The sequence below is a fragment of the Pyrus communis genome, chromosome 1 (assembly GCF_963583255.1).
Source record: "Pyrus communis chromosome 1, drPyrComm1.1, whole genome shotgun sequence".
In the NCBI taxonomy this organism is placed as follows: Eukaryota; Viridiplantae; Streptophyta; class Magnoliopsida; order Rosales; family Rosaceae; genus Pyrus; species Pyrus communis.
Genome location: NC_084803.1, coordinates 9,043,377 through 9,058,909, shown reverse-complemented (window position 1 = coordinate 9,058,909; position 15,533 = coordinate 9,043,377). Strand labels below are relative to the sequence as shown.

At 37.3% G+C, this 15,533-nt stretch overlaps 1 protein-coding gene across 1 annotated transcript; it reads right to left on the bottom strand.

The window, feature by feature from the left end:
• Positions 1-11,769: 11,769 nt before the first annotated feature.
• Positions 11,770-15,020, bottom strand: LOC137733910 (ABC transporter F family member 4-like). The gene is made up of 3 exons (XM_068473129.1): positions 14,881-15,020; positions 12,009-14,181; positions 11,770-11,864 (listed from the first exon to the last, which is right to left on the bottom strand). The coding sequence occupies exon 2, from the start codon at positions 14,170-14,172 to the stop codon at positions 12,010-12,012; it is 2,163 nt and encodes a 720-aa protein (XP_068329230.1). The 5' UTR covers positions 14,173-14,181; positions 14,881-15,020; the 3' UTR covers positions 11,770-11,864; position 12,009.
• Positions 15,021-15,533: the final 513 nt, after the last annotated feature.

Here is a 15,533-nt window from a genome sequence, read left to right as displayed (position 1 = left end):
ATCACTTCATTAACTTCCTGTAGAATCGGTATCACTCTCTTGAAATACAGTTCAGCATTCAAATGTTCATTATAAAATGTTTCTCTTTTTTGAGTGCTCGTGTCCCTGATACCGATTTGGCGCACGTATATTCTCATGAATATAATCAAGGCAGCTGAACCTGTTGTAGGAGATCATGAACTCGTAGTGATCTAGACAACCTTGTCTTCAGGTTCTATAACAAGGTCAAGAGGTGTTCCTTCCTTAGCCGTAATTGTTCAACTACATAAGTCAGCATTTAACACCACCACCCACCAGCACCACGCATATTTTGTTCGTCCGGCTGACGTAATCAGCTCTTAGTTGGCACACATTCATTCACAAAAACGTACATGTTAGTGATACAATATCCAACAATAACAATACATACTTTATTTAGTAGTTTATACCAATGGATGCCCTATACCGACCCCTCCAACTATCTCATAAAACTCAACATCATTTATTCTTGCACACAATTTCTCTTCCCATTTTAGACTTATAAAAAAAATTCTCTTCTACTTTTCGTCGTTCAAATATAACGTTTAAGAGTATCTCCAAAAAAGATATCAAATTTTAAACATCAAAATGATAATTGATAGCTTATGTGGCAATTTGACATTTTGTACAATATTTTGCTTCACCCAATATGTTAAATAATAATGTCATTTAATAAATTTGTTATCTTTTTGTGGAGTCCAATGATTAAGGCAACAATCAAATATTTCAAAAATATAACAACAGTTATTATATATTATATTAATCTATTAAAATATCATTTAATAAATTTGATATCTGTTGTCAAATTTGATAGCAACAGGCTTTGCCTTCAAATGATTAAGCGCCACCTAAGAAATTGAAGGTTTGGTTGGAGAGAGTTTGCTACCATTTTTTACTGTTGTATGCCTACGTGACAATTTTGACATTTCCTTTGAAGATGCTCTAACCTCTGACTTCCCATTTATTATGATTCTCTTTTATAATATTCCCTTTATTTTTACAAATTACAAATAAATATAGAACGGGACTTGGCTGTTGAATATTCAGCATCATCCCCTGCTAATAATCAATTACGGTTGGACACGTGTCCAAGTTGTGAATTTTTTAATCACAACTTGAACACATGTCCAGTCATGATTAGTGATTAGCATGGATGCTGTTGATTCTTTCAACAGCCAAGTTCTATCCATAAATATATTGGTGCTAGTTTATACAACTTGCCGTTGAACAATAATATATGCATGATGGTTTCTATCGGCATCGGCATGTGGGAGTCGCGACGTTAAAACTGGTTGCTCTGTCTTCCGTCGAGAATCCTAGATCTATGATTTTTTTTATTTTTTATTTTTTTAATCACGGTGTCTTTGTATCTTAGAGTCAATCATATTTGTTTTCCTTTGTAAATATTAAAATAACATGCTTCGAAGCCTAGTTTGTTGCAAATGAAATAATGTAGTTTCACGTCAAGTTTACATGACACCAATGAAATAAAGAGGGAATCGAAGAGCTTAAAAATAGTAAAACTAATGAAGAGAATCAGATGAACAATCTTTCTAGTTGATATGATTCATGATACTCAGGTATTTAATTACAAATTTTAAGAGAAAGTAATACCTTTTTTGATTGTTAATAAACACGAAAGAAATTTAAAACTAAATATTATATTTTTTTAACAAATAATATTATCTATTATAAAGATAAAGAGGTAACTCAGTCTCACATAACTTGTAATAATGTTGTTTCTTTTAATTCATATCTGAAGAAAATGAAATCTAAGATCTCTCATTTATTTAAGTGTTGATACGGATGCCAAGATGCTCATACAGATTATGGCGGATGAAAGTTACTGTCTCATCGGATGTCTCGTCTCAATCAACACTTTTTTTTGTCTATTAAACTGTTGATAGTTGACGATTATAAATAACCAACAAAGGATAATTGTTCCCTGCCCTAATCAAAGTCCCCTTTTGATCAAATTAATTTACGATCCAATCCTACCTAACATTACAGATTAATACTATTACTAGTTGATATTAACAATACCCAACACTGTTAGATGAAGATTATATATAATGTGACAATAATGTTGCATTTAACACATATGATTTCATATTAAATTAAATTTTTAAAAGAATGATCTATGAATTAAGACTAATAAAATAAACGATTTTTTTGTTTATTAAACTGTTAGATAGTTGACGATTACAAATAACCAACAAATGACATTTATTCCCTGCCATAATCAAAGTCCCCTTTTCATCAAATTAATTTACGATCCAATCCTACCTAACATTACAGATTAATTACTAGTTGATATTAACAATACCCAGCACTGATAGATTAAGATTATACATAATGTGAGAATAATGTCGCATTTAGCACATATGGTTTCGAATTAAATTAAATTTTTGTAAAAATGATGTATGAATCAAAATTAATAAAATAAAAGGTTTTTTGTCTACTAAACTGTTGATAGTTGACGATTACAAATAACCAACAAATGATATTTATTCCCTGCCCTAATCAAAGTCCTTTTTTCATCAAATTAATTTACGATCCAATCCTACCTTACATTACAGATTAATAGATTAAGATTATATATAATGTTAAAATAATGTTGCATTTATCATATATAATTTCGGATTAAATTGAATTTTTGCAAGAATGATCAATGAATCGAGACTAAAAATAGACAGTTCAGATCGTTGAAGCTCACCGTGGAGTGGACCCTACAACTAGTCCCTATTTTAACCTAAAAAGGAAGATCCCTTTGGATAAATGGCATGTTGTATCATCTCTATCATTTTTTATAATGTAATATATTACGGTTATAACACACAAAAACTAAAGTAGCCATTAAAAGATGCATATGTTAAACAAAAGAAGTACAAATAAAAAGAAAATACTTACAAAATTAACATGATAAATGAATGATTCAGTCGTACTTATGAAATTTAAATGAGTAATGCTAGGTATATTAGCTTTTTAGACTAAATTTGTAACCATGTGATGTGTCAGCAAGGAAATAAACACCTTAATCAACACTTAAGTAATAATCCTATTATTATCAACAATTAAGTAACATGTTTTTTTTTTAAAAAAAGGGATCCACAAGTGGCTTTGCCATGGTAGTTCATCGTTTTTTGGGCCGAGAAGATTTACAGAGGCAATTCAACCTTCCTCTGGTCATCATTGTGCGAATCACTAGTGGCAAGAATCGAACCTAGGACGTGCCGTATAGAATACTGGCCTGGATGTTAAATCCCACATCCAAATTCTATTGTAAGTTCACTTTTTCCCCTAAAGTTTTAATGAATTTTGCAAATTGGTCCCTTATCCTAATCCAATCCGGACCCTCCCTTTAGATTATCCTCCTCTCTCTGCTTGCCACATGGTAAACACTTACTCTCTCTTTCTTTCCTTTTCCCAAACTCCCTCAGTCTCTATCTCTCTCAGTCTCACAAAACCCTCTCTTCCCTCTTCCTGGCGACACACACACCCACGCACACCTATAGAAGTACCCCAACGACGACGCAACACCACAACCACCCTCATGGACCCCTTCTCACTTTTCCTCATCGTTGCGAGGCACGACGAAGTGTAGAGAGCACTTCGGTGAACCCCCGAGATCCTCGAGTGAAAAACCGGACACCTCCGATCGTTTCACGGCAAATCGAAGGTACTAATATCTTATTCTCATCTCTACCTTTAATTAGGGTGTTAGATCGTGGGTTAAAATAACCGATTGCCGTCGATCGGAGCACAAGAGGCTCCGGCCTCCTTCCCTGACGAGAAAAGGGTCGAATGACCCAAGCTCAATGAACCCATGTCATTTGGGCCGTTTAGGACTTGGGCCTTAGGCCCGTTGGTCATTCAAACCTAACCTAAATAATTTTATTCTATTTATATTTATTTTAGTTTTTTTTTTTTAAAACCCAAAAACCTTTTAGTTTGGGCTAGGCCTTCAAGCCCAACCCATTTGAAAACCCAAAACCCTTTAGGACCCAGGCCTTTGAGGCGGTATAAAACTTGGGCCGGGCCTTTAAGCCCAAGCCCAATCCTGCCCAACCTAGAGAACCCAACAACTCCAGACCTTGTGTGAGGACTTGTGGACCTGCGCGTGAAGGGTCACTGGTGCCGACGCATAGACCTCACGTGTTGCAGTTCACGGCGGCGTTGGCGAATTTTTCGGTGACCCAATGGGGCGCTTGGGGCGGTGCATGACCGTACTCAAGGTTTATTTTTATGTTTTTCGACGTCTTGAATCCGTTTATGATGTCCGTTTTCTGAAATTCAACCGTTATCCCTTGCCTCGTATTGATGATCTGTTTGACCAGCTGAAGGGTGCACAAGTATTTTCTAAGATCGATCTTTGCTCAGGTTTTCACCAGCTACTGATCCGGGATGAAGATGTGTCGAAGACTACCTTCTGCATTAGGTATGGAACTATGAGTTCCGTTTCATGCCTTTTAAGTTAACAAATGCACTTGTATCATTCATGGATTTGATGAACGGAGTCTACAGACCGTATCTGGATCGATTTGTGATTGTGTTCATTAATGACATCCTAATCTATTCCAAAAGTAATGCCAAGCACATAAAGCATTTAAAGTTGGTGTTGGAGAAGTTGAGAAATCATCTGTTGTATGTAAGATTCAGTAAGTGTTAGTTTTGCTTGAACCAGATCAGTTTCCTTGAACATGTGGTCTCTGTTGAGGGAAATAGTGTGGACCCTCAAAAGGTTTCGGCAGTGTTTATATAGGAGCAATCGAGGAATGTTACTGAAATAAGGAGTTTCCTTAGGCTGGTTGGCTATTATCGATGCTTTGTGCAGGATTTCTCAGCAATCGCCCTACCTCTTACTAAGTTGACTTGGAAGGGGGTTAAATTCAAATGGAATGATGATTGTGATCGGAGTTTCTAGGAGATTAAGATACATCTTACTCAGGCTCTCATCCTTGCTTTTCCAGACGATTGTGGTGAGTTTGAGATTTACACTGATGCATCCTTGTCAGGATTAGGCTGTGTACTGATGCAACATGGGAAGTCATCGCCTATGCTTCCAGACAACTTAAGAATCACCTGAGAAATTACCCCACTCATGATCTAGAGCTTGGAGCAGTGGTCTTTGCTCTAAAAATATGGTGACATTACTTGTACGGCGAGAAGTGCCGCATATTCACTAACTACAAATGCCTGAAACATGTCTTCATTCAGAAGAAATTGAATTTAAGGCAGCAAATGTGGATGAAGATCATTAGTGATTATGACTGCACTGTCGAGTATCATCATGGACACACCAATGTAGTAGCAGATGCACTAAGTCAAAGATCTCGTGGACAACTGGTCTCATTTTGAGTTATCCTTGTTCCGTTCTTGTTTTCTCTTTGAGAAATCGGCGTTACTGTGGAACCAGATTCACAATGAGCCTTGTTGGCACATTTCCAAGTTAGACCTGTTTTAGTAGATATGGTTTGGGAAGCTCAGGAACTTGATCAGTAGTGTGTAGACCTAAAGAAGTAGGTATTGGATGGGTCGAGACAAGATCTGAAAATCCGGAGAGATTGAGCCTTGGTGATGAGAGACAGGTTGTTTGTGCTTAAGGACAACAAAGCGGTGAAGAAAGAATCCTTGATGAGGCCCACATTTCGAAGTATGCCATGCATCCAGGGAGTACCAAACTATATCACACTATCTGTCCACTCTATTACTGGGTTAGGATGAAACGGGATGTGGCAGATTATGTAAGAAAATACATTATTTGCCAGCAGGTGAAGGCAAAGAGACAAATACCTAAAGGGCTGATGCATAATCTCCCAATACCATTATAGCAGTGCGAAGACACCACCATAGACTTCATGTATGGTTTTCCGAGGATGCAGTTGAGATTTGACGGCATTTGGGTGATTGTGGACCAACTCACCAAGATTGCTCATTTTCTACCTGTTCGACAAACCTACTCACTAGAGAAGTTGGCAAAACTATTCATTGATAATATTGTCAAGCTTTATGGTGTACCCGTCACTATCGTTTTAGATAGAGATCCAAGGTCCACATCCAGGTTTTGGAGAGTTTTTAATACCGTCATGGATACTGAGTTGTTGTATAGCACTACCTATCATCAACAGACCGATGGTCAGTTCGAGCAGACAATTCAGACCTTGGAGGACATGTTGAGAGTGTCTATTCTCCAACGAAAGGGTAGCTGGGATAGTTATTTACCATTGGTTAAGTTTTCTTATAACAACAACTATCACTCTAGTATCGGCATGACACCGTTTGAGGCATTGTATGGGAAGACGTGCCAGACACCGTTATGTTGGACAGAGGTCGGTGAATGGGTGTTAGTGGGGTAATAAATTGTTGATACCACTAATACTAAGATCCAGCTAATTAAAAGAAACCTGAAGGCAACATAAGACCAACAGAAGAGTATTGCAGACCGACATTCCAGGGACCGTGAGTATAGGATCGGTGACTTTGTTTTCTTGAAGTTGTCCCCCTGGAAGGGTGTGGTTCGTTTCGGTAAGTGAGGGAAGTTGAGCACTCGATATGTTGGCCTCTACCAGATTACGAAGAGGATTGGTGCAGTTGCCTATAGATTGGAGCTACCACCAGAGTTGGCACAGATTCACAACGTTTTTCATGTTTCCACGCTTCAGAAGTATGTGCCGAATCCCTCTCATGTTATTCAGCCAAAATCACTAGAAGTGAATCAGCATGCTAGTTATGTCGAGGAACCATTGGCGATCATCGACCAGTAGAAGAAGATTATGAGGAATAAAGTCATCTCGTTGGTAAAAATGATGTGGAGAAACCATGTCGTCGAAGAAGTGACATGGGAAACGGAGGATTTGATGAAGAACCAGTATCCATATCTTTTTAGTTGAGGTTATAATTTCAGGGACGAAATTTCTTTTAAGGGGGTAGATTGTTAAATCCCACCCCCAAATTCTATTGTAAGTTTACATTTTCCCATAAAGTTTTAATGAACTTTGCAAATTGGTCCCCTATCCTAATCCAATATGGACTCTCCCTTTATATTCTCCTCCCCTCTCCGTTTGCCACATGTCAAGCACTCACTCACTCTCTTTCTTTCCCCCTCCCTAAGTCCCTCAGCTCTTTATCTCTCTCACTCTCACTGAACCTTCTCTTCCCTTTCCCCAGCGACACATACATCCACGCGCACCCATAGAAGTACCCCGACGACTACGCAGCAGCAACACCACCCTCGTGGACCCCCTCTCACTCTTCCTCATCACTGCGAGGCACGGTGAAGCGAAGAAAGCACTCCGCCGAACCCCCGAGACCCTCAAGTGAAAACTCGGACACTTCCAATCGTTTCACGATGAATCAAAGGTACTAATCTCTTCTTCTCATTTCTACCTTTAATTAGGGTGTTAGATCGTGGATTAAAACGACTGATTTTCGTCGACCGGAGTATGAGAGGCTCCAGCCTCTTTCCCCGATGAGAAACGAGTCGAATGACCCAAGCTCAATGAACCCAGGCTATTTGGGCCGTTTAGGACTCGGCCTTAGGCCTGTTAGTCGTTCAAACCCAACCCAAATCCTTTTATTCTATTCATATTTATTTTAGTTTTTTTAAAAACCTTAAGCCCTTTTAGTTTGGGCCAGGCCTTCAAGCCCAACCCATTTGAAAACCCAACCCATTTGAAAACCCAAACCCTTTAGGACCCAGGCCCTTGGGGCCGTATATAACTTGGGTCAGGCCTTTAAGCCCAAGCCCAAACCCAATCCGACCCAACCCAGAGAACCAAGCAACCCCAGGCCACGTGTGAAGCTCACGCGCCGCCGTTCACGGAAGCGCCAGCGAATTTTTCGATGACTTCGATGACCCACAGCGGCGCGTGATCGTACCCGAGGTCCCTCTTCATGTTTTTCGACGTCCTGAATCCGTTTATGATGTCCTTTTCTTGAAATTCAATCATTTGAGTATAGTTTTATTAATCGTACCATTTATGTGCTTAGGTGCGAATATTAGTGACGATTTCGTCATTCCTATTTTGTACGGCTCTTAGACGACGGAGTATCTATGAGTTAACCCCTTCTATAATGCATGTTTTAATAGTAGAAATGCATACATGAAAGTATGATTTAATGATTACGTTTTATGAGTAAATTAGATTTACACTTACAATATATCATGCTTTACTAAGAATATTTTGGAATACCATATTGTATCGAACTTATGTTCTTTGTAGTATATATGATGGATGACTATATACTATTTATGAACATGTTTTCTTTACACATCTTTATAGTATATATAATGGATGACTATATGCTATGAAGATGATTTTGAGATATATGTACCTATGTTTGGAAAGATTATATTCAATGTTTTGTGCGTATCTAGTGGTCACTGTTCTACCTACGGGTGACGATACTTATATTTGCTTCGATAGGGTGATGTAGGGGCCTTCGGGCCGGGAGATATTATATTAGACTGCAGATCAGGTGATGTAGGGGCCTCGAGTTTAATGAAGATTGATATATTAAGCCTTCGGGCCAAGTGACGTAGGGATCTTCGGGTCGATTATGATACCACTAGTTAGCATACTATATACGAGATATGTTTTATGAAAGGTTTTACGTCATGCTAGGGTTTTCAGAAAACCTGTCACATATTATGCTATTAGTTTTTATAAATTTTTGGGGGTTAGTATGTTGATAACTGTTTTATTATATACATATATATATATATATATCAACTTGGTCACTCATGTTTGTTTTGCACCCCCTCAGGACATAAGAACGAGGAATACGATCCAAGATACGAGGCATTCCTTTACCAGTGATATCAGATCATTTTCTCGGCTTGACATCCATTGTAATAACACCTTCCGTTATATTCTGAATTAGATGTATACTCTGAACATGTCATGCACTATCACTATCCTCACGCAGAAATGAATAGTCACATCTTATTATTTTTCTACAATTTTTATGCATGTTTTACATGTTCTCATCATATGCATTCATTAAATGGCTTTCGTCTCCTTTAGGTGTCGGCCAGCATGTGACCATCCTGATGCCCCTCGGACATCGAGATCGAGGCATGTCACTGGAATTCGTCTTCAACCACTGGGGCACCCTGTGTTGGTTCTAGGGCTTTTTGAGATTTGATGAAACTACTTTTCTACAATTTTAATTAATTCACTACTTAATTTCAATTTATATAAATTATTATTATAATTAGTTTATTAATTAAATCCAATATAATATAACAAATTTCTAAAACCTTACAAAAGAAGATATTGTTAATTTATGTCCCATTAATTCAATATATTTCAAAAAAAAAAAATCTATATAACAACAACAAAAACAGTTGAATTGTGGGTGCAAAAAAAAAATAAAAAAAAATAAAAAACAATGATTTTTAAACGTACCATTTTACTCCAAATGATATTACATACATGATATATATATATATATATATATATATATATATGTGATTAAGTAACTTGTGATATGTTATATATTTTTTGTTTGGATAAGTACCAAGTTATTGATATGTTTATATTATCATAATTTTGGTATATAAAAAGTTAACGACAAGTTATGTGTAACCCTATAACCTACCGGTACATTTCAAGCCAATGTGGTACATTTTAGTTTGGCACATGTACATTTTATTTTAGTAAGCATCGGTTTAATTTAGTATGAATACGTTTTAATTTAGCATATGTACGTTTCAATTTGAGAATAAATTGTGTTACATGTAAATGCTTATGTTAAAGAACAATGGTACATTTCAATTGAATCATACTTGAATTTCAAGAGATGAAAATAAAGAATGAGAAATACCCATTAATGACAATAGTTACAGTAATGAAGAAAAAAATTACAAATAATTTTTGTATAAAACAAAGTTACAAATAATTTAATTTTATTGAAATTTCTTAAACAATTTACATATATATATTGATTATTATATTCCATCAAATTAATCTCAACTCCCAATAGATATAATTGAATTCTTAAATTGGGGGAGACGTGAGATTCCATAAGAATAGCAATAAATTAAACTAATATTATTGAGTGCATCTTTGACATAAAAATGAATTTAAGTGAATTTGAAAAGCACATTAATTAAGAATATACTTGAAATACAAGGTTTAATAAAATGTGAAAGAGCTAATCTAAAGTTGAAAAGCAACATGTAACATCCCACATTGTCTAGGGGAGTGGATCATGTAAGCCTTATATGTATATTCCTATCTCTACCTAGCACGAGGCTTTTTGGGAGCTCACTGGCTTCGGGTTCCATCGGAACTCCAAAGTTAAGCGAGTTCGCGCGAGAGCAATCCCAGGATGGGTGACCCATTGAGAAGTTCTTGTGTGAGTTCCCAAAAACAAAACCATGAGGGCGTGGTCGGGGCCCAAAACGGATAATATAGTACTACGGTGGAGTCAAGCCCTGGATGTGGTGGGGGCTCGGGCCGGGATGTGACACAACAACTATTTAATCTAAAAAAAATTTAAATGAGGCATCTAATCTAATTTTTCGTTTATTTGAAAAATTCTATGATTCACATGTACAGTAACATGTTTTGTTTTTAAAGCTGGTTCACTAGTACACGTTGACTATCAAATAAGAGCTCGTTTGGTTGTGCTTTTGAAAGAGCTAAAAACGCTTCCTAATGAGTAAAAGCATTTCAGTTTAAAAAAATAGCCTTTTGGCAAATATTTTTAAAATGCTTTTTGTTAGAAGTAGAAGTATTCAAAAGCATTTTCTAAGAAGTACGGACCTAGGAGGTGCTTCCTTCTAAAAGTGTTGCACAGAGAAACAAGGGAAGCACTTTGCTCCCTTTAATGAATTTTTTTCAATTCCAAAATTATTCCTATTTTTTAATTTGCAAAGTCTAAAATGGCACTAAACTTTAAAAAATCATCAAAACTGCCATTTCCAATTTTTTCTAGCGCTTCTGTACAATATAAAAGCACTTGGTTGGTTTCATGCCAAACAACAAATTATTTCTTCATAAAAACGCTATTGAAAAGTGCTACAAACAAAAAGCGCTAATGAGTAAAAATACTTTATAAAGTAGCACATCCAAACGAGCCCTAAGTCCATATTGATAATTCAAGTTACTTCATAGAATAAGCCACCGTTGAAGGTAAGCCCTACCTTATTCCAATTATTTGAAGAGGAGAAACGAGTGTGGAATTCTTTGAAATGCTCTAACATTCAAACAACTATAGTTGGATTGTATGCGTCATTTACTACTTTTCATTTTACAGTTGCTTTCCCTTCTGCTCCGTTGAGGAATCCCTCAAGATAAGTTTATTTAAGCGATATTTTGTACGGTTTGCTCTGTATTTCGACATTCGAACTCGTTCAACTTTTATATCTTCCTATAAAGATCATTTTTTTTTTTTATCAAAAATCATTCAAATTCGAAAACTGCTTGACCATGTATTTAAATAGTAGTTATATCAATGTTTTTTTTTGAAAAATCGTATGTCCGTTTACTTCATTATAATTGAATATTTTAATGGTTATGAATTTGTTTAATGTTTTGCATGAATAATCTATGAACAATACTAAAACATAGACGATTTAGATCGTTAGAACGAGTTAAAGAAGCGTGTCCAACAAGTATCCCTCACTTCAAATAAAATTATTTGAGAGATTATTCAGCTGAAGGATTGTTTCATTTTACTTGATTTACATATTTTGTAATTGCCTTTACCTTGTAAATTTATATTAAAAAACAAAGGCGATGATTATTCATAAATCAAATATAGTCTAGAATCAACGTATAATATTCTGACAACCAAGTTCAAATACCGTTCTTGTAGGCCTCGTTTCGCGTCTAGAACTGCATATAAAAATTTAACACATCTCTATTAATTGTTACATTCGGATCAGAAAAACCAACTAAATTACATGAGCAAGCAACAAGCAAACTCATGGAATTCTTAGAATGATCAGCAAAAATATTACAGCTATAAAAAGTGCAAACCTCAGTCATCGACCTCCTCTTTAATTTCTCTTTGTAGCTCCTCCTTGTACTCCTCAAAAGTCCCAGGGTACGGGGTCACCGTGCCATTCTCAACAACCCAAATTTCACTCCTCTCTTCGTTCTCGCACACGCGCGATATCAGCCTAGAATCATGACTCACCAGTACAACTCCACCGGTGAATTCGTCAAGTGCATCGGCCAGTGCATCAATACTCTGCATATCCAAATGATTCGTTGGTTCATCCAACAGCAAAATGTGGGGCCTTGACATGGATATCGACGTGAACACAACTCGGGCTTTCTGCCCTCCAGATAATTTTGCAATGGGAGTGAGATGGTTGTGGCTGGGGAGTCCAAATTTTCCAAGCTTTGCACGAACAGCCTCTTGCTTGCTAAGTCCCTCTTGGTCTGGATGAAGCCGGAGAAGGTACTGAACCGGGGTCTCGCCCATTGTCAGGAGGTCCACAAAGTGTTGCGAATACCTACCGATCCTCAACTTCTGACTCTTCCGTACTTCACCCTCCGAAGGAACCAAATCACCTGCAAGAAGGTTGAGCAGAGTAGACTTTCCAGCTCCGTTAGGTCCAACAATGGCAACACGAGTCCCCATATCAATACCAACATCAACACCTGACAGCCTGAAATCCTCCCGATTCGGATAACTGAAGCTGACTTCAACAAGTTGCAAAAGTGGAGGAGTAAGCTCTGTAGGTTCAGGAAAGTGGAACTCCACACTGTAATCTCTCCATTTCCTAGGAGCCTCAGCTGGTGCATCATCTTCATCAACTTTTCCCTTGGCCTTGTTCTTTGATGCTTCCTTAGCTGCTGCAGACTTAGCTTTATCCTTGACTTTCTCCTGTTGGACCCGACTTCCACTCCTTTTGGCAGCTTTCATCTGCTTGTCATAAATTTCAAACTTTTTGTTCACCTCTTTCCGACGTTGTTCATAGCCAGTTTCAAAATCATCAAAATTTCCTCGGTAGATGTGAAGTTTCAGATCATGCAGATGAATAATCTCACTGCAAACCGTGTTAAGGAAATCCCGGTCATGTGAGACAACGACCAAAGTTTTTTTCCAGCGGCACAAGTATTCCTCCAACCAGAGAACAGCCCTCAAGTCGAGATGGTTGGTGGGTTCATCAAGCAACAAAAGAGTTGGCTGAACAAAAAGTGCCCTTGCCAATGAAATTCTCATCCTCCACCCACCACTGAAGGACTTAGTTGGACGGCCTTGCATATCCTGCGTGAACCCCAACCCAGCAAGAATTTTTGAAGCCTGAGCTTCAGCTGAATCTGATCCCATCAACTGCAATTTCTCATACAATTCAGAGAGCTTCTCTCCTGCATCATCATCAAAACTGTCCTTTTCATCAGCGGAAGCTGAATTCTGCAAATCTGCAACCTCTTTTCGGATTTTTAGAAGTTCTTCATTAGCTGAAACAACTGCTTCAAGAGCAGTTCTGTCATCACCAACTACCTCCTGCTCAACCAAAAGCACATCAATATTTTTTGGTACTGGAATTTTCCTCCAAGCAAGAAGCTTCAGGAGGGTAGACTTGCCCATTCCATTGGGCCCAACCAAACCATATCTCTTCCCATGTGTTATCTTCACTGATGCGTTCTTCAGAAGTTCCTTTCCCCGAGCAGACACAGAGAAATTTTCTACTGTTATATCCTTAACATTAGCATCACCATCTTCGCCATCAAGTACCGATGCACGACTTCCAATAACAACAGTGAATGCATCGTGGTCATCTTTAAGGGCCTCCCTCTTAGCCTGCTCAATGGCATGGGCAGCAAGACGGTCCTTCTGGGCACGCTTTTTCAACTCTTTATCAGATATAGACACATCAAGTGGCTTAGATTCTTGCCGCTTTTGCTGATTGGATACATTTACTTCTTGTTGGCCCTCTTCCAACACATCCTCATCTTCTTCATCAGAGGAAGGGAGATCAATACCATCAGTGTATGATTGACGATTTGGAGCTGCTTTTGCCTTTGCACTAGAGGAAGCTCCTTTCTTGGGCTTATCGGGTTTCTGGTCCATGCTGGCCAACATTGCAGAGACTGATAGTTTCTCTTTTTTCCCATCTTTAGAAGCATCTTTGCCGGTCGACTTAGCCTTGGCGGATGCACCACTCTCCTCCGTCTTCTTTCTTCCCATTGCAGTTATCTATCAACAAAAGAGGAAAAACCATATCAACTAACTTTAACATTATAAAAAAACCAATTAACAAACATAATCCAACTCATAAACGAAAAACACAAAAGTTCTATAGATGTAGTTTCCACAACACCAAAAGCTGATATTCAACTTTAAGCCAGTGGCGATATCTTCGTGTTTTCAGAGGAAAGCCGCAACCCGCAATTTCTCGATACACAATTTTCTCTTTCACAAAACAAGTACGCATTGTTCTGACTCAAGAAAATACTCATAGAACTAGCATAGTTTGCAGGGATCATGGAAAAGCAATCAAAATTTCCACTTTCTAAAGATGATGCTCAGAATTCAAGTACCACTTACAAAATTGAGACGCGCCGCAACTGATTAGATCGGTTAGGAAAGAAATTCGTAAAATAATATTAAATAAAAATACTAAATTAAGTTCTAACGCAGAGTAGACCCAAGCTCTTTTCAGGTGCTTAAAAGGGCCGCTTACTTCGATTCGGCAAAGAGACAACTTATAAATTTTATCACTCAAATACAAAATTAATTTCACGACAAATATGAAAAATCCGTCCAGAAAGAAAACGAATAAAAATTCAATCGAAATTCAGCTGTAAATTAGACATGAAATTTTACAAAGTTGTCAAATTTCATCGCCCATAGTTTGGATCAAGTGCTCACAAAAGATGAATAAACAAAAAATACCTGAGTTTCGCGAAAGATGAAAGCTTTTTCTTTTCCGTCCGACGAAAGATGAAAGCTTGAAGAAGGCGACCAATAAAAGAAGAAGACGACGATGACTAATCTGAATCCAGCCCTAGCTCCTTTTGCACATAACAATGATCAAGTCGGTCGTACTGGGCCCGGCCAAACTAAGCCCACTTAAACCCCCTAAGTTATTTTTGTTTGTTTTTTTTTAAATTGTGCCATAGGATAAAATTGGATTAGCAATGATTTGTAACTCACATATAAGGATAAATTAGATAATCCATTTTATTTTGGATTTATAATCCATCATGTCCAGTTCTGTTCTTTCTATCTCACATTTTGACACAACAAACAACGGACTAGATTCAAGTCTATTTAATTGATTAGAAACTATTTCAACCAACCTACCAAACAGACCCTTAAGTTATATAGAATCTACTTGCCACCTAGCACGGCCGAACTGAGCAAACGTTAAACAGAGTATTTGGAAATTTTGTCATTTAATTTACGAAATTTTATCTACAAATTTAGTCTCTCTAATATTACCCTTCTAATATTAAGAAAAATTACTCCAAAATATGCATACCCTCGTCAGAACTAAAATCTACAAATTTCCAAACAAACCAAATCCCTAAAATAAATTATTAAAC